Genomic DNA, 20,819 nt, shown 5'->3' with positions numbered 1-20,819 from the left:
CTTTCAGAAGCCACGGATAGAGTTGGTCCAGTAGCCAATCTGAAATGAATACAAGATACACATGTTTTTATGTCACTGTTGTCATATCAAATAATATTCTGAAGAACTGTTTATTAGGACGCCATAAGAAGCCACGTATTGAGTTGGTCCAGTAGTCAGTCTGAAATAAGCTAAAAACATTTTCCATTATCAGACCCCTTTACTGCGGTGATTCATTTTCTCATCCTTCACATTACCACCGGATAATAATTCGACAGGTTCGTCAGCTTCATTGCCATTTGGAGGAGATTCCACCACACACAAAGGATAGTCGATTCACCACAAAAGGTAGATTGGAGTTAAGCACGTGGCTGTATCAAGGTAATTACTGTCATAAAGGATAGCCATTACTACCTATGACATATACTTTGGCAGAGGAAATTTCTTTTGTCTCTTGTATGGAGTGACAGTTCATCCCTGTGTCAGGGCATCTGTTGTATTAATAATCACTGAGTTCAACGTAAGTACAACCGGTCAGGGTTCTTGACTAATGAAGCAAGATTCCTACATTTCGAATCAACTTGAATAATATTCTCTAACTCTTAATAAAGGCCTCTCATCTCGCTTTGACACAGTTCCAAGACATTTTTATGGAATGCCACAACACACCTTTCCACCTACAGCATAACCTGCCAGTGGAATACCTGTTGAATTTTTCAGGGAAAAGCTGGATGTGAGATGAAATGACCAAACCTCGGCGTGGGTCCCAAGAGGCGACTCGCACTGGCTTCGAATCCCAGGCACTGTAGGGCAGCTCCACGTACACAAGGCACCTGACAACACAAAAATACGGAGACAGTTGTGATATATTAATTATTTTACAGTGTTATCGGAAGATAAGCCTCACGACTGCAGGTGCAGTCATGAGAAAAAGATCCTCAACATTCCTTTACCAGCACTGTGTCCTTCCTTTCATATTTCTCCTTTTATTCTAGACGCCGGCTAGTAACCTTCTAGCTCATAGATTTTTGTTGTGTGCTTCATGCTACCATCTCAAAAATGGTTACTGTAACACCTTCCATTGCCACAACCAGGAGTGTCAGCAAACTTTAGTTCATGGCTGGACACACTGCATCTGCAAACATAACAGTTTCGGTCAATGGGTCCTTATCAGCGTTATAGGAACAAACGCCATTCGAGTGTAAGAGAGGATGGAGAGAAACGGAATACAGCATGAAATTTTTAGCATGGTACTAGAAGGCACAGGAAAAGTTTGAACTGGAAGATACCAGAAAAGGAAGAAAACATAGTTAATTTTTAAAAGACAGAGGACAATTTAGAATTATTCCTGCCAAAACCAAAGTACATTTGAATTAGGGGTAAGTTGGTGGCAGCACAGTGCAGTTTCAAAGAGCCACCTGTTTGATTTGGACAGCATCTGAATAGGTGTGTTTGAAAGGAAGTTATTTGACATGAATCAGAGCGTAAAAAAGGAGCACGAATGCTTCTGCAACATCAAGAAATATCGCTTTAACATCATTACCTACACTCAAAAGGTTGTTGGTCTTATAAGCAATATTCATCAGAAGGGAGGTCAAAGCAATGCTTGGAACATCATAACTCAGAAAACCATAACTGCCAAAAAGATTGCTTCTTGTGGGGATCAGAAGCCTTCCTGGCATGAGATGACAAGTTACTGAGAAAAGACTGATCAGAGCTGCATCATGCTTAACAGATGAAACACATTTGTTAGTAATGGACAAGGCATGTCTCAACTTTCTCCAAGGTGGTCAGGGTTCAGGTAGTGTTCTACACAAACTGTTCTAGATCATATACATCAGAATATATGCATGTCTGATCACTAATTGGATCAGCATATGGAGAAAACAGCAAAATTAATGGTGAACTTTACGGTTGGCCTACCCTAGAATGTCGACTTCTGCAGGAGGAGATATTTTTAAAAATGTGGTACACTAGACAAGTGACATCAGATAAGTTTGATTGATGAGGAAAAAATTATATGTTCTTCAATTAGTAAACCATAACCAGAATATAAAGAATTCAGAATATTTAACTCGGGAAATACGAAAATCAAAAATTTTTGCACAACAACCACCTTTGATTCGGTAATACAGGTGTTAAAATTGGGGGCTACAGAAAAGGCTGACATTAGTATCCCAAGGCACAAGGGGTTAGGTTAGGAAAAGACGTTACTTGAACGAGAAATGATGTTTCATTAAGAGGAAGTTTGAGTAAAGGCAAGAAATATGCAAATACCATAGAAATGTGTGTTGGACAAACGACCAGAACATCTCAAATGTTATTCCTGGGAAAAGCTTCAGTTTGGGGGAATTGATGTCCCCTCCCCTGAGGATTCAAAAGTATATTTTAAAAGGAAAGAGCTTTCATGATTTACAACATTTATAAAACTTTTTTTCACAACAGTGGAAAAGGTAATTCTAGCATGCATGTGTGTACAAATAAAATGTAAACACAAAAGCTTTAAAAATTATCTTAAAATGCTTTGTGTACACATAAGAGAAACAATAGACTCATCAACCAACCCTTAGCCCACTATTTATTCACAGTTTGACAATATTTCAACTTCATGAATAACAACATAAGTATTAAGGGGCTACTAATTTACCCTTACCGTTTTGTGTCGGTGTGAGAGAATAAGATGAGCACAGAGTTTGTCATGGATAGTGTTTTGCGGAGGTGGTGGAGGCAGTAAAGTGTGAGACGTGTGAAGACGAGAAGCCGTGTTGACCATACCAGGAGACGACCCTTAAGAGACAACTGGGTAAAGGCGGCAAGGAATTTTGGGTCGTCACTCATCACCAGCACTGTCACAGACCCCAAATTCAGCTGCAGCTGGTGGCATCAGTGAGACAGAGGTTACACTAACTTTGATTAATGTTGGTTAGGATATATTGGCTAGATTAAGTTGTCACAAGCTGAAAAGTCTATCACAAGGCTATGAACAGAAAATTTAGCTGGTATGTGAGAATGGCCTACCTGGCAAACCTGGTCAACCATCTGGGAGAGCTGTGCCTTTGTCCTGTTAGCGTCCTGGCTGTCCACACTCACCTCAAACTCAGCCACACCCCACACTGCTCCGACATCACCAACGTTAACAAACTGCATTTAGAGACTCCATTAGTAACTTGATGATCTGACTTTGTTCCTTAGATTTCAGTCTCATCTTACAATGCTAATGATATATGTTTGTACTGTTCATTAGAATAGCATTCCCTGTATTTGCCTGACTCTCGAAAAGACAAACCAAGTTAAATAGAAATATTTATTTTATATATTTGTGTGCCATTCATTAGAAGGATTAGAGAAAGAAAAGAGAGAGTTCAAGAAGCAGTTAAAGTCTCCCTACCCAGTTCAAGACCCACACTTACAAGAATATATCAGATGGCACACCACCAAGCAATTGGTCACCATCGTGACTGGCATACAGTACACAAAAATACAAGCATAAAAAAGTTCCCCAAAAGAACACTTGTCAGTGTTCAACTACGATGTGCAGGCAACATCGTCTTGCATCTAATCAGACACAGGGAAAATTGCTAGAGTCACCCTGGGGGCTTTAATCTGACCCAGTTCTCTCATGAGTATGAGTGACTCGGAGGCTATTGTGCTCCTAGGCCGGCCCCTGCCATTGGCTCGAATGCAGTTTTCTAAGCTGACAAAGTCATACAAAAGATATTAAAAGTAAACAGGTTCTTCATATTTAAAGTTAAATTAATACTTGTAGTTACCAAGCATGCTCTTCACGTTATAGTTTGTACATGCCTAGTAGCAATTTCTCAAGTGGCAATCGATATGGGCACTTCATTTACACGAGGGCCAGGTCATGTCATGTAAAGATCTTTGCATACGGCTAGCTTAGCTGAAGCTTTTAATATCGGCAGAATTTGTTTCAGGTTGGTTGGGTTAAGCTGAATATGGTTAGCTCGTCAGGTTAAGTCAGGAGAGACTATATTTTACTGTAACATAGTCTAAAAATTCCATCTCCCCATCTTGATTATTAACCTGCCGCATCCCATTGACGTGAATGAACGTCCACACGTTTTGTCACTGCCAATCCCATTGACGTACATAAACGCAAATCAATTGCAAGGTCCCTAATTTGCACAATTTTCAATTTTCGTGAGTGATTTTTGGTACATATACACGGGACACTTCTTCTACAAGATGCCAGGCAGGGACAATGCCTTACCCAGCATGACCTCCCCCCCCTCGCATGCCATTGTATCGGCAATTCACCTGTTACCAGTGACCTGGCCAGTAAAGACCTGTCGTGCCACGGTACGAAATTCAGGGCCAGAATGAAAGGAAGTTACGATTGAATGATTCCCCAATCGATGGCAATGTGGAGAACACATTTTACATACCATTAGAGGAAGAAACAGTCAGAAATGATGATCAGGTAATGTCGCCAAAAAAGGTCAGGTATGTTGATGTGTTCCACGAGTGAAACAATGCTTATATTGCCTATATTACTGTGTGAAAACCAATATACTCTCATATTACACATAAATTCGTACCAAATAAATAAATAAATACCATTTATGAGTGGTGTGGAATGGTTACCCTCCCATAGAGCTCGTTTTCTTTGGAGCCAGCCTGATAGAAAACACAGTAAGGTTAGGAGGTACTGCTACCTGTATCGAGTATTTTAAAACTCAGGTGAGTGATTTCTCTATGATTTTTCGATGTTTCTCACCAAAAGCGGAGGTTTGAGCAAAAAAAAAAAAAATCCAAAAATGGTCGGGATTGGGGGGAGTCAGTGGTGGAAAAGTGGTCGGGATGGGGCGGGTTAAGCTGCAGCAAGAGATTAAAACAAGGAAATTATGCTAATCATGAAGAATGCTATGGAATATATATAGAGCTACAGTATGTCCAATTCTGCCAATGAGCTTCGTGAAGTAAGATGCAAAAGAACAGTATCACGGCCACGTTAAAATCATCGACCATAGGTTAGTTCTAGGTTTAGTAAAAGTAATCACCATGATTTCTGACCTCTAAGAATGTCCAGTGACATTAGGAATAATTGCTGATGTTTCGTTCCAATGTGTAAGTGCACTGACAAAAGCACAGTAGGGAAATTATTCCTCTGTATACCAGCCAATAATAAAGTGGCCAGATTTATTGAAGGTAAAAGCTGGACACTACCACGCACGTGCTCGTATATATATATATATATATATATATATATATATATATATATATATATAATATATATATATATATATATATATATATATATATTTCTATTTGTATATATGGGTGTGTGTGTGTGTGTGTGTGTATATATATATATATATATATATATATATATATGGAGCCTATGTGGTACAGTGGTAAAGTGTGCATGTTCGGACACTGAAAGAACGAGGGTTCGTGTCCCACCAGGTAACAAACATTGGGAGCGTACTTCAGGCCACGTACTGCTTTGGCGGACACAAGGGGTGCTGTGGTTGAACCAGTGTCGCATACTATAAAGTATGCTTGCACCCAGTCGGCTTGCGGGGGCCAATGACACTTGGTTCACAGACTACACACACATCCAAAGCCACTCCAACACTACAGTTACACTTACAAGCACTTCTCACCCTACAAGCAGTCTCTGCTAGACAGCCTAAGTCACTTGGTAGAGATACATTGGCTGTATCGTCCCTACTTCGGTAGGGATAGGCCGGTCCTGCAGTAGACACTCAAACGGCTGATGATATATATATCCCAGTGGAGCCCAATGTCCCAAGTATTGGACAGAACTGGGATTGTTCGAGTCTCTATTAAGTAGGGAACCCCCAGGTAGGGACCTATGAGCTTTGCGACTGTGAGCCGATAGGCGGAGGGAGGTATGCTTAGTACCCTCCCAGTGCAATGCCTCGCCCAGCACCCCTGGGATCCAGTGGGTTAATGACTGGCAAACCGATCAGTCTCTTTAACCCATTGGAGCCCAGTGTTCCAAGTACTGGACAAAACTGGGATTGTCCGAGTCTCTATAAAGTAGGGAACCCCCGGGTAGGGACCTATGAGCTTTGCGACTATGAGCCAATAGGTAGAGGGCGGTATGCTTAGTACCCTCCCAGTGCGATGCCTTGCCCAGCACCCCTGGGATCCAATGGGTTTTATATATATATATATATATATATATATATAGATAGATAGATAGATATATATATATATATATATATATATATATATATATATGACGTACGTAAATGACAGTGGCCACAGCTGTGCTATACCTTACCCTGAGGCTGCTAATCAAACACTAACGTGACCAAACTCCAAACATACCGTACGGTACAGTGAATAGGCTGACCAAAGTTACCAGCTAGTGAGTGTTGCAGATTTTATATTAATAATTCGGTGTTTCATTTGGTCAGGATTATGCATAATTTTTTAAATTCATCCTAATTTCATAAAAAGAGGCCATGTTATATCTAATGCGACAGTAATTTTCCAAAAGCGGGACTTTTAAGATAATTTGCTTAAAAGGCGGGACTTTCTAGTCACAATTAAACAAGCAGGACAGACGTCCCAAAAGTGGGACTGTCCCACCTAAAAGCGGGACTCTGGTCATCTTAACCATGGACGAGCGAGCAAATCTAAAATGGCTGACAGTGTGGAAATGTCCCTCCGAGTGCAGACTTCCGTTCTTTATACCATTTTTGCACTGCTTGCTAAGTATGATTTTGCCAGGATGATCAGCCTTTTTTTTTTGTTTACTATAACCTAAAATAAATCTATCCTAACCTAACCTAACGAATTAACCTAAATGACTAACAAACTAGCCTAACCTGATATTAAGCAAATAAACCTATCACAGGCTCCTGGATAAGGAAAAGTGCAAAAATCGTTCACAGAACGTAAATGTAGTTTCAGTTAAGGCTACGTCAACAGTTTACCTTTGAGTATCTGTCTCTAATTATAATAACAGATATCTCTCGCCGTGATGCAGCTCCCAGTACAGCATTTAGCGCATCTGTCTCTCCTCTTCCTTCATGGTCACTACCTTTGTAGAAGTTTGCTATTAGAATGATGAAGCAGCTGTAAGTAGGATATTCCAAGCAATAAACCACTCTTAGGCTGCGGCCACACTTGCACTAAACGTGTGATCGACAAGAGGAAATGAAGCTCAGGGGTCCGTCCAGCATTTCAAACTCTGATACTGAAGCGGCTCAGACCCGGTGTTTCTTTTCATCTCGTCGATCACATTTTTCAGGAAAGTGTGACCGTGCCTTTACAGTTTTTTTTTGTTTTTAATGCATTGAGAACACCTGTGGTCTGGTGTATGTTTTTTTCCTATATTAAATATGTTTTTCCATCCTACATATATTGTATCCTCTGAAAAGAAAAAAAATAGTACTGTAAATACCTGTCAAGTTTTCGTAAAGAACTGATAAACTTTTTGAGAAGCAACTTTGATTTTAATAATGTTGCTTTTGGTAAACAAGCAATATTATGCAAATTGTCCTGCATCCCCACCGGGGTAAGTGCGGTAAGTTGATGATCCATACTTTCACAGGTAGGCCAAGATTTCCGCCCTATTGTTGTAGATTACTTTACGTAGCTCAGTGGCAGGAAAAGGAAATGGTACGACGGCTCTACATTCTTCCCAGTGCACTTCTTCATAACTAAGATTATATCTTCTTATACTTCATCATTCAATATAAAGATATGGCAATTTTAGGCCAAGTCAGTGTAAAAAGAGTATAACAAGATAATTCATCTGATCAGTTGCAGTTAATATTCATGTTTTATGCTATTATTTATCAGCATTCTCTTTTAGAATCATTCCTGACAACATGTCATCGGATAATGGTTACAGCCTGAAGCAGTTCTGTAATATTTTCTTAAACAAGATGTTTTGTCGATAAATATTCAGTAAATATAATCCTGAGATCAGTTTAACTAGGTGAAGTGCTGGTATCTCGTCTTCCGTACTGAGCTGAGGGCGTTAGCCATGAAAAATTGCTGTGAGAAGTCTGCAGGCCGGAAGTATTGTCTCCAATACTGAGCTGTAAAAATCGATTAACACTAAAATATGACGCTAGTCATGAAAAAGTGCTGCAGAAAATATGCATGGCTGAAGCATTGTGTTTTTCTGCCTCTGAGCTATGTAAATAAGCTGCAACAGGACGAAAACATCCACAAAGTAAAAGTGAGTGAATTATAGCCTACCACCAATGAAAGGCATGGTTTGTTAATTCCGTTTTGACACATTTCTAAATCACGTGTATTGCATTAGATTTACATATTCCACACTTCAAATACCCACGAATGGGTATTTGAAATAAACACTGAAATATGTAACGTTTATCAAGCTACTATTACAGTTTGTGGGATTTGAAGCAAACTCTGAATAATCTCATTTTATAAAACCGTTATTACAATGTGAAGTATTTGCAATAAACTATGAAGTATCTAATATTTATCAAGTTATTGCTGTTAAACATGAGTATCTGAAAAGAAATGCATTATCTAACATTTATGATGTTCACAGTTTAGAGTATTTGAAACACATATTGGAATTATCTAAATTAACATTTATAAGTACATTATTTCACTTTACAGTACAAAAAACAAAGTTTGACTTAATAATTATCATGATAATATTCCATTAGGACTGTATATGATAGAAACTTTGAATTATCTTAAAATTATAAAGCTATACTTTCTAGAGTAAATGAACCAAACTTTGAATTATGTATCAGTTATCAAGCATTTGATGCAGTTTGGAGTATTTGAAGCAAACTTTGAATTATCTAAAATTTATCAGTCTATTACTGCAGCATAGATACTAGTATGCAATACATTATACTGACACTATACAGGGTGGTTTATAACACTCCCGCTTCCACTCAGGCAACAGATTTCTTGTGTGTTGTGGGGACCGCTCAGTCAGTCTTTTCAGTATCTACCCTGCAGAATTTATTCATTTCCTACTTCCACTATGACAGCCACGCCCACACCAGCTGACTGAGCCACGTGTGGAATGTTATTTACATCAAAATACTCTACTTACGTTTTGGCAATGGAACGTGTTTGGCAGCCAGCATAAAGCCGGTTGCCAGAGTCACCACGAGCAGCTGCACACTGCCTTTCATTTCTGCAACCCAAGCATGAGACAGATGTATGAAAAATAAAGTAATAGCAAGTCGAGGCGATAGTTTCTGCCTGTGTGTGTGTGTGTGTGTGTGTGTGTGTGTGTGTGTGTGTGTGTGTTCTGGTGCCAGACATCGTTTCCATGATGAGTTGTAGTCTCACGCTATTTTTACATATTACATACAAAGGTGTTTATACATAATTAAAGAGTGTGTAATATAGTGTGAAGATAATCAACCAAACACCATCTTACTGTAAAGTGTGGCATGGGAAAGGATGAGCATCCAGACTTGCAAAGCCAGCATTTTCTATCATAAAGAACGAGGCTAAGGGAAGGTGATAGAAGAATATGAATTGTATATAGGGTACGTTTAAGTCTTGGGGAAACACATATGCCCTGTTGGTAAACTTTAATATAATTAATACTACTTTATTGAGATGTATAATGTGCATGGTAGAGTTGTAATTACTTCTACTCATGTATAAATCCCAAAGTATCTGAGGAATGGCACCTCTATATTATGCTGACCCAGGGCCACTCCCAGCGGGGAAGCCAGCCAACTATAGCAGAACACTCTTATCACTCAAACAGGAGAAACATACTACTCTGAATTCTCTCTGTGTCGTAGTTGTATCTTTCTGTGGTGAATAAAGAAAGATAAAACACAATCTGCTCAAGTTTCTGTTCACCTGCACACGCTACCTACCATTTCTTCAACAGGACCTACACTGATATTCCCACCATTTCCTGTGTGTGAAAGAGACATTGGTGGAGAGTGTCAGTTGGAAGTGACTTTGACCAGGCAGAACATTACATCATTGATAACCTGCTTGGAACAGTGCAGTCACGCCAAAGCTGATACATAATATTGGTGATCAGCTGTGGGGTTCCAACCAGCTGATACATATTGGTGTTCAGTGCTGGGATACGAAAAGGTGCCGAACGGATTTAGTGTAGTGAAACCCTTGGAAAACTGCTCTTTGATCCTACAGGTGAATATAGAAACTCTACTCTCACTTTTGCAATGGGAGTAATTGCGGAGTGAGATAAAGTGGGAGCAGAAAATATCGGAGTAGTGACTTGTTCTCCCTTAACACTGCCTGTACAAGATATCTCTACCTTCAAGCGCGAACACACAATTATCTAGCTCTCATGTGTGAGAGGCGAGAACTCGGCGAAGGCCAGTGCGGTGAGGGGTGGTATCATCTAGATACATCTGGCAACTCTGGGCCGCAGAGGCTGGAGTGAGGCAGGGCAAGTATGTGGGCTGTGTGGAGCAGTGCGGCATCCCTCAGTCACTTGAGGACCAGCGTGGGGAGAGGATCGTCGTGCGGTTGGAGAGAAGAAACTTTGGCGGAGTGTGTGGGGTTGCAGTGCAAATCTACCGGGAACTTCAGCATTCATCTGACACCTAGGTAGTGTACATGCATAGTGAACCACAGACATACACTTTTTAAGCAGGACATCTTAGTTAGGTAATGTGTGTAAAAAATAAAGGTTTCTCAGTTTCCCTTAAATAGATATGTTTTCTGTGTACTTTTTGTCTGTGTCCCATTCTCTATTGCTAAAAGCCATAAACTATTTGTGTCAGTTTAACTTCCTGTGACTGTGAAGGGAATAAATTCTGACAAGGTTAGATGGATACAGTGAAGAAGTGGGGACAAAAATTAAGGGGAGATTCAGATAAACATACCACGAAAGAAGGAGAGTCTAGTAACTTAGGCTCAGAATTTTGTGAGTGGATTGAGACATTGGATAAGAGTATCCAAACTCTAATTGATATGAGTGAGGGACATCTTGGGGTTGAAAGTAGTCGGCACACTTCTGGGGAACTGGATAGGGACTTGAACACTGCATTTGTGTTCTGGTCATACTTATTCGATGGTTCCTGAACGTCAAATTACCTCCAAAATGGCCACTAGTCTTGCTGAAGGCACACCTAGTGCAGAAGAAACTGAGGACATTTAGGAACAGGCTACAACAGCACCCTTGGCCTCTCAACCAGATACTCAAAGTCCACTAATCTCTGATAGTAATGCAACCACACACATACCCACTTATGCCTCAGGCATGTTCAGTACACCATTAACCTTTGGATGGCAAGGACAAGACCATTTATTTGCTAATGTTCCTTATGCTAATCCATGGGGCAGAAATACTAACAGTATTGGCATGCAAACCAAGGATCTTTGTGCTAATCCATGGGGCACGAATAACTAACAGTATCTGCATCCAAACCCAGGATCTTTGTGCTAATCCATGGGGCATGAATACTAACAGTATTGGCATGCAAACTCAGGATCCTTGTGCTACTCCATGGGGCATGAATACCAACAGTATCGACATGCAAACTCAGGTGAATTTTCCTCCTGCATGGCATGAATCTAATATGGCAACCACTTATCTTACCCAGGCCAAGGCTAAAAATTTTAGCCAAAGGTACAAAGATGGTGTGTTATCCATGGGCAGTGTCCTCATTTTATGGACTATTGCCCAATTGTTCTTGCCATTAGGGAAAAACTGGGCAACCAAGCTAGTTCGGGGGAAGCTCAGGGCCGCAGAAGTAACATAAGAGATATTACAATCCACCGATGATTATGTGGCAGCTGTTAATAAGGTGGATTTGCTGTCAATTCCTTGGATCATAGGGAATGGCCAGGTGTCTTTGACAGTGGACACCGGGGCATGTGCAAACATTATTTCTGGTAAAGTGCTGGACAGGCTCAAACGTTTGATGCCTCAAACCAATTGGACGTTGTCAGCACCTGATGTCATTTTGACAGGTGTGACAGGGAGTAAAATGAAGATCGTAAGCCAGGTACCGTTGACACTGAGGGCAGATAAACGATCTCTTGTGTTACATGCTACATTGTATGTGGTTGAGGACTTCCTTCTGAGAGCTGATGGGTTACTGGGCTTTGAATCCATGGAGGAGTATAATGTGATTATATACCCTCAGAGGCATTCCATTCATTTTAATGGGAAGGAGAGTGTAGCCCTTATTCCCTCAGCAACACAAGCTGGGACTGGCGTCCAACAAGGAGCCGTTCAACCAGTTGTGACCCCGACAAGTGAAGCGTCAAGGGATTCCCCAGACTAACACGAAACAGAGGGTTTGGATTGGAAGCAGGTTAGGGCTATAGTGAGTGGGAATCACCACTTACCCAATCAAACTGTCTGCAAAATTCCTGTCCGAGTACCTGCTGTGTTGGAGGGAACTGATGTGGTATGCTTACCACAGACCATAAAACATAAGGCATTGTAGCTGCAGTCCACCCTGAATAGTGTCGGGCCAGACCAGAAGACACCCCTCTTCATGGCAAATATGAGTGGTGGCGCAGTTAAGCTCAGAGATGGTTGTTATGTAGGCGACTTGATGTGCTATGGTGCCCCTGTACAGGAAGTCAATGACGTACTGGTGATCTCTCCTGTTGTCACATCACAAACAACAAATCATTCGGAACCTACACGTCTTGGGAAAGGATAACTGCCAGAACAATATGTGAAGGTAATAAATAACATTGCCCATAGAACACGGTTGCTACCATTTCTTAAAGAATTCCCTGACGTAGTGGCACTTCCAGGAGAACCACTGGGTAAAACGGACAAGGTGAAGCATCATATTGGGCTGTCCCCTGGTACAAATCCGATATATGTGCCTGCATACTGTCTACCACACAGCCAACGGAAAGCAGTGGAAGAGGAAGTTGAGAAGATGCTTCATGATGAAGTCATTCAGCCTTCTTCCTCGCCTTGGAATGCACTACTCTTTCTGGATCCTAAAAAAGACGGTGGTGTGAGACCTGTTGTGGATTTTCGGCAAGTGAACAAGGTAACCGTACGGGATCGTTATCCAATTCCGCATCTCAGAGACTTACTGCAGGTCTTGGGTAAGGGAAATACCGTGTTCACCTGCCTGGATCTAGCATCAGGGTATTGGCAGGTGGAGCTGACCGAAGAGTCACGTCCCATCACTGCCTTTAGCACTCACCGTGGGCACTGTGAATTTCTCCGGATGCCTTTTGGACTGAGTAATGCTCCTTTGACATTTCAGAGGATGATAAATCAGTTGTTTGGTGACATGATCGGGCGGGATGTCCTGGCGTATCTAGACGACTTAATAATTGTGGGCAAGGACATGGTCACTCATTTTAGTAAGTTAAAATGAGTGATGGAAACCTTAAAATCTGTGGGTCTGAAAATCAAGCTATCGAAGTGCAAATTTCTGAAGTCAAATGTTAGATTTCTAGGGCACTTAGTTGATGGAGATGGCATCAAGACTCTTCTGGATAAGGTTACAGCCATGGTAAATTTCCCTGCACCCAAGTCCAGTGATGATGTTGGCTCACTTCTAGGGCTCACTGGTTTCTATAGGAGCTTTGTCCACAATTATGGTGCTATCGCATCACCATTGACAACACTGCTTAAGAAGGATGCTGCATAGCAATGGGGACCATCGGAAAAGCGTCAATGACCTCAAGAAAGCCATGACAGAGGCACCCATGTTAGCATTTCCTGATTATACTCAACCTTTTTACCTGTGCACAGACATCTCAAGTTCGGGACTGGGAGCGGTGTTACAGCAAAAGAATGAGGAAGGCAAAATGCACAATATTGCCTGTGCCAGTAGGGCACTAAGACCCCCAGAAAGGAATTATTCGGTGACACATTTGGAGACATTAACAGTCATGTGGGCATTAGGACATTTCCGGGATATCATCTTTGGCTACCGGATAATTGTTTTAACTGACCATGCACCCATATGCGACTTGTTTAAGGGGAAGAACTTGCATGGTAAGGTCGCAAGTTGGTTCAGCAAGGTAATGGAGTTTGACCCAGAGGTCAGATATTTACTAGGCCGACAAAATGTCGTTGTCATGTGCTGAGTAAAAACATTGCTTCTGCCATATCTGAGAATATCCCTCTTTCAGGGTATTCCCTGGACACGGTAAAAGCGGAACAACTTAAGGATACGATGTGGTCTCAAGTCATCTGTGCCTTGTAGTCTGGCAACGAGTCTTGTCTACCTGAACTTCCGGTACCAATGACTCACTTCCATCTTCAACAGGGTCTTTTATATAAGAAATCCCCAGGGAAGGAGACCAAGTATCAGTTGGTTGTTCCTGCTACACTACAGCAAACCATGTTACAGTTGGTTCATTATGTACCTCAAGCGTGTCATCCCAGACGCAATAGATGCATATGTGAGGCAAGAAAGAAGTATTATTGGCTGATCATGAGGAAGGACATAGAAGTCCATGTTAGTGAATGTGTCAAGTGCGCGGAAATGTGAGGAACGACGGGATCTCCGACTCCCATTTTGGAGTATCCTCTACCAGAAAAACCGTGGAATAGTCTCCATTGATCTCTTAGCATTGCCAAAGAGTCATCAAGGCTCAAGCTATATACTGGTGGCAATGGACCATTTTTGGCGATTCACTGTTTTAACACCTTTTCAGACGAAAACTGCAGAGGAGGTGGTGCACGTTTTTGTAACCTCAGTGATTTGTCCATACTCTACACCCAAGGTATTACTCAGCAATAATGGCACTAAAATTCGTAACCAAGTGTTAGAGGAAATCTGTCATACATATGGGATGAGGCAAGTCTTTATTGTGCCTTACAGTCCCAAGAGCAATGGCCTACTAGAGAGGACAAACAGGAAAATACTGGAAGTCTTGAGACCAGCAATCAACTCATTGGAGGATAACTGGCAAGATTAGTTACCACACGTAGCGGCAGCCATCAACTCCTCAGATAATTCGTCAACTGGGAAGCCTCCTCATTACATCCTCTATGGGGAAGAGAAAGTGTTACCCTACGATCTGTTAGCTGGACCTCCTACGCAACTGTATAATCAAGAGGATTATAACAAAGTTCAGCTTGCAAAGTTCCAATGCATACATAGTGAAGTACGGAAAAGATTAAAAGCCTCAAAAGAGGAGATGATGGTGAAACAACACGAAGGTAGTCAAGAAAAGACGTTGGAGATAGGCCAGAAGGTTATGATCCATAACCCTGAGAGGACTCCAAAGCTCAGACCTAAGTTCCGTGGACCATATGCCATTGTGGAATGAGTGAGTGGACATATTTATAGAATAAGGGATGATGCTAATGGAACTCAAGAGATAGTATATGCTGACAGGATCAAACCAGTAATTCAACAGCTAGGCCTAACTAACCAATCGTCTGATGTGTTGTCCCCTCTGTCTTTGTCACAGTCTATGTCGTCGTCCGTACCTGTCCCTAACCAAGAGTATCGCAGCAAGCTATGATCCCACAGAAAGAGCGATTAAGGGAGTATCTTCTTTTGCAGATAATGTGGTGGCTGTGGCTTGTACTCCTCTTGCGTTGCTTGGGGTGGACTTATGGAACAACGGCGGACATGGACACGACTACATTGATGCCAAGAGCGCTGAGGAGCCCACTTGGAGAAGTTTTGGTGGCAGAGGATGCAGTGTGCATCTACTATCCAATGGAAGGATATCTCCAAGCTCCAGATACTGTTAAAGAGGTCTCCAAAGGATTGCTTCACCTCAAACAGCAAGTGTTGCAAATAGGGAAGTCATTTAACCAGTACCCACAGTTGACGACCTCGGAGAGTGAAGCTTTAGTACAAACCTTGCATGGTATAACCGAGCATCTGACTGGACATATAGATAGGCTCACGGGCAGGCTCACTAAATTGCATGTCGCTTTACCTGATGCAAATTCTGATCTTTCCAAGCATGTCCATGCACGTACTAAGAAAGAGCTTGTGGATCTTCTAGGTATCCTGTCTCAAAAGCTCTTTGGTACAGCGCTAGACAAGGATGCAGTCCAATTGGACTGACAGATGCATGATTTGGCATTGGCAGCTAGGGCAATTGACAATTAATCGTACAGACGTATGAACAGTTATGTGAGTTCAATAACAAAGCTAATGAGATAAATGAGACTACCAACCATCTCGTAGGAGATATGAACAACATCCAAACCAACCTACCAACCCTGACTAACTTAGTGTTAATTGCTGAGTACTTACATGCTCTCGATGAGTCAACCACTGCTTTGAAGTCGCATGCAGCCAATATGGTGGACGGCTTAATCAATGCAAGTTTGAATGGGGTTAATGCTTCATTGCTTCCTACTCATATTCTAATCAATGCTCTTGACAGTAGCTATGGTGAAGCATGGATTCACGCCACTTTTTGGTATGAGTCAACTGGAATATTATTACTCATTGTTAGAGGCCCAGTTGACCCATGATGGCATCCTGATATCGGTACCTATGAGGAATGTTTTAACATATCATACATGGTGGTTCATTCCTTTCCCTTTTGCTACTACTAACAATACACTTGTCATTCTGAATGAGGGACCAGAGGTGCTAGTTGTCTCTGATGACAAATAATATATAGCAGAAACGACTGTGGATGAATTTGAGAAGAGTAAGGCTTCATTTCTTGATCTCCATGTATGTCCTGCTTTCCATTTTGTCTTCATACCGTCAAAGGTAGAGGAGTGTAAGATGGCTTTGTTGGACACAAACACTTCCTGTACCCTACAATGTTGCACTTTCCAACCCATTCAGTTGAAGTCAGTTTTGAATGCTCATGTACATGCGAAACAGTACTTCTTCTTTCCTGAGACAGAGGACGTAACATTGACGTGTGCCTCACAAAACCAGTTCCTTACGGTAAAGGGTTACTATGTTGCACCCGATTTTTGTGAGTTGCACAGTAAAGAGATAGTAATTCTACCTAACAAGCAACATCTAGCCTTGTCGGTGAACTTCTCATCCCAGTTACGACCCTTTCTACCTTCATTCAGTGTTTCTCAGTTGGATGTGAATAGGCTGTCTCATGTGTTAAAAAGCATACAGTTCCTCTCCTACCTGAACAAGACTGATTTGGAACCATATGTACTGTCCTAACTCCCTTCATATCTTTCTCCTTCCTATTTTGGTTCTGGCATTGGTCTTCTACTTTTTGTGGTCTTGTCCTGTGTCTGTGTTTGGGGCTACTATCTAAAGGGCCAAGTGAGAAACCAACTAAAACCACGGGTTCGTACTCGCGAATCGCAAGTGGACTTGCCTGAATAGTTAGCTACCCTACACATTGGTTAGGCTACACAGTAGCTAGAGCAACAATGTCGATGGGGACGTCGAAAAGGTGTGGCCGAGCAATGTTCTGGTGCCAGACATCGTTTCCATGATGAGTTGTAGTCTCACACTATTTTTAAATATTACATACAAAGGTGTTTATACATAATTAAAGAGTGTGTAATATAGTGTGAAGATAATCAGCCAAACACCATCTTACTGTAAAGTGTGGCATGGGAAAGGATGAGCGTCCAGACTTGCAAAACCAGCCTTTTCCATCATAAACAACGAGGCTAAGGGAAGGCAATTGAAGAATATGAATTGTATATACGTTTAAGTGTTGGGGAAACTCATATACCCTGTTGGTATATTTTAATGTAATTAATACTACTTTATTGAGGTGTATAATGTGCATGGTAGAGTTATAATTACTTCTACTCATGTATATCCCAAAGTATCTGAGGAACGGCACCTCTATATTATGCTGACCCAGGGCCACTCCCAGCGGGGAAGCCGGCCAACTATAGCAGAACACTCTTATCACTCAAACAGGAGAGACGTACTGCTCTGAATTCTCTCTGTGTCGCAGTTGTATCTTTCTGTGGTGAATAAAGAGAGATAAAACACAATCTGCTCAAGTTTCTGTTCACCTGCACACGCTACCTACCATTTCTTCAACAGGACCTACACTGATATTCCCACCATTTCCTGTGTGTGAAAGAGACATTGGTGGAGAGTGTCAGTTGGAAGTGACTTTGAACAGGCGGAACATTACATCATTGATAACCTGCTTGGAACAGTGGTCACGCCAGCGCTGATACATAATATTGGTGATCAGCTGTGGGGTTCCAACCAGCTGATACATATTGATCAGCTGTGGGGTTCCAACCAGCTGATACATATTGGTGTTCAGTGCTGGGATACGAAAAGGTGCCGAACGGATTTAGTGTAGTGAAACCCTTGGAAAACTGCTCTTTGATCCTACAGGTGAATATAGAAACTCTACTTTCGCTTTTGCAATGGGAGTAATTGCGGAGTGAGATAAAGTGGGAGCAGAAAATATCGGAGTAGTGACTTGTTCTCCCTTAACTCTGCCTGTACAAGATATCTCTACCTTCAAGCGCGAACACACAATTATCTCGCTCTCATGTGTGAGAGGCGAAAACTCGGCAAAGGCCGGTGCGGTGAGGGGTGGTATCGTCTAGATACATCTGGCAACTCTGGGCTGCGGAGGCTGGAGTGAGGCAGGGCGAGTATGTGGGCTGTGTGGAGCAGTGCGGCATCCCGCAGTCACCTGAGGACCAGCATGGGGAGAGGATCGTCGTGCAGTTGGAGAGAAGAAACTTTGGCGGAGTGTGTGGGGTTGCAGTGCAAATCTACCGGGAACTTCAGCATTCATCTGACACCTAGGTAGTGTACATGCATAGTGAACCACAGACATACACTTTTTAAGCAGCACATCTTAGGTAATGTGTGTAAAAAATAAAGGTTTCTCAGTTTCCCTTAAATAGATGTTTTCTGTGTACTTCTTGTCTGTGTCCCATTCTCTATTGCTAAAAGCCATAAACTATTTGTGTCAGTTTAACTTCCTGTGACTGTGAAGGGAATAAATTCTGACAAGGTTAGATGGATACAGTGAAGAAGTGGGGACAAAAATTAAGGGGAGATTCAGATAAACATACCACGAAAGAAGGAGAATCTAGTAATTTAGGCTCAGAATTTTGTGGTGGATTGAGACATTGGATAAGAGTATCCAAACTCTACGTGATATGAGAGAGGGACATCTTGGGGTTGAAAGTAGTCGGGACACTTCTGGGGAACTGGATAGGGACTTGAACACTTTGCATTTGTGTTCTGGTCTTACTTATTCGACGGTTCCTGAACGTCAAATTACCTCCAAAATGGCCACTAGTCTTAATGAAGGCACACCTAGTGCAGAAGAGACTGAGGACATTTAGAAACAGGCTACAACAGCACCCTTGGCCTCTCAACCAGATACTCAAAGTCCACTAATCTCTGATAGTAATGCAACCACTCACATACCCACTTATGCCTCAGGCATGTTCAGTACACCATTAACCTTTGGATGGCAAGGACAAGACCATTTATTTGCTAATGTTCCTTATGCTAATCCATGGGGCAGAAATACTAACAGTATTGGCATGCAAACCAAGGATCTTTGTGCTAATCCATGGGGCACGAATAACTAACAGTATCTGCATCCAAACCCAGGATCTTTGTGCTAATCCATGGGGCATGAATACTAAGAGTATTGGCATGCAAACTCAGGATCCTTGTGCTAATCCATGGGGCATGATTACCAACAGTATCGGCATGCAAACTCAGGTGAATTTTCCTCCTGCATGGCATGAATCTACTATGGCAACCACTTATCTTACCCAGGCCAAGGCTAAAAATTTTAGCCAAAGGTACAAAGATGGTATGCTATCCATGGGCGGTGTCCTCATTCTACGGACTATTGCCCAATTGTTCTTGCCATTAAGGAAAAACTGGGCAACCAAGCTAGTTCGGGGGCAGCTCAAAGCCGCAGAAGTAACACAAAAGATATTACAATCCACCGATGATTATGTGGCAGCTGTTAATAAGGTGGATTTGCTGTCGATTCATTGGATCATAGGGAATGGCCAGGTGTCTTTGATAATGGACACCGGGGCATGTGCAAACATTATTTCTAGTAAAGTGCTGGACAGGCTCAAACGTTTGATGCCTCAAACCAATTGGACGTTGTCAGCACCTGATGTAATTTTGACAGGTGTGACAGGGAGTAAAATGAAGATCGTAAGCCAGGTACCATTGACACTGAGGGCAGATAAACGATCTCCTGTGTTACAGGCTACATTGTATGTGGTTGAGGACTTCCTTCTGACAGCTGATGGGTTATTGGGCCTTGAATCCATGGAGGAGTATAATGTTATTATATACCCTCAGAGGCATTCCATTCATTTTAATGGGAAGGAGTTTGTAGCCCTTATTCCCTCAGCAACACAAGCTGGGACTGGCGTCCAACAAGGAGCCGTTCAAACAGTTTTGACCCCGACAAGTGAAGCGTCAAGGGATTCCCCAGACTAACACGAAACAGAGGGTTTGGATTGGAAGCAGGTTAGGGCTATAGTGAGTGGTAATCACCACTTACCCAGTCAAACTGTCTGCAAAATTCCTGTCCAAGTACCTGCTGTGTTGGAGGGAACTGATGTGGTATGCTTACCACAGACCATAAAACATAAGGCATTGTAGCTGCAATCCACCCTGCATAGTGTCGGGCCAGACCAGAAGACACCCCTCTTCATGGCAAATATGAGTGGTGGCGCAGTTAAGCTCAGAGATGGTTGTTATGTTGGCGACTTGATGTGCTATGGTGCCCCTGTACAGGAAGTCAATGACGTACCACTGATCTCTCCCGTTGTCACATCACAAACAACAAATCATTCGGAACCTACACGTCTTGGGAAAGGATAACTGCCAGAACAATATGTGAAGGTAATAGATAACGTTACCCATAGAACGCGGTTGCTATCATTTCTTAAAGAATTCCCTGACGTAGTGGCACTTCCAGGAGAACCACTGGGTAGAACGGACAAGGTGAAGCATCATATTGGGCTGTCC

The 20,819-nt window shown here is 42.0% G+C and overlaps 1 protein-coding gene across 1 annotated transcript; it reads right to left on the bottom strand.

Moving 5' to 3' along the window:
- Positions 1-3: 3 nt before the first annotated feature.
- Positions 4-15,179, bottom strand: LOC145397257 (uncharacterized). Its single transcript, XM_080270454.1, has 8 exons — positions 15,130-15,179; positions 3,568-3,673; positions 2,998-3,120; positions 2,633-2,853; positions 1,055-1,114; positions 684-812; positions 407-470; positions 4-39 (listed from the first exon to the last, which is right to left on the bottom strand). The coding sequence occupies exons 1-8, from the start codon at positions 15,177-15,179 to the stop codon at positions 4-6; spliced, it is 789 nt and encodes a 262-aa protein (XP_080126580.1).
- Positions 15,180-20,819: the final 5,640 nt, after the last annotated feature.

This window comes from Coenobita brevimanus, chromosome 40 (genome assembly GCF_032717465.1).
Source record: "Coenobita brevimanus isolate Jiangsu-jjx chromosome 40, ASM3271746v2, whole genome shotgun sequence".
In the NCBI taxonomy this organism is placed as follows: Eukaryota; Metazoa; Arthropoda; class Malacostraca; order Decapoda; family Coenobitidae; genus Coenobita; species Coenobita brevimanus.
This window is presented reverse-complemented; position numbering and strand designations above follow the sequence as displayed.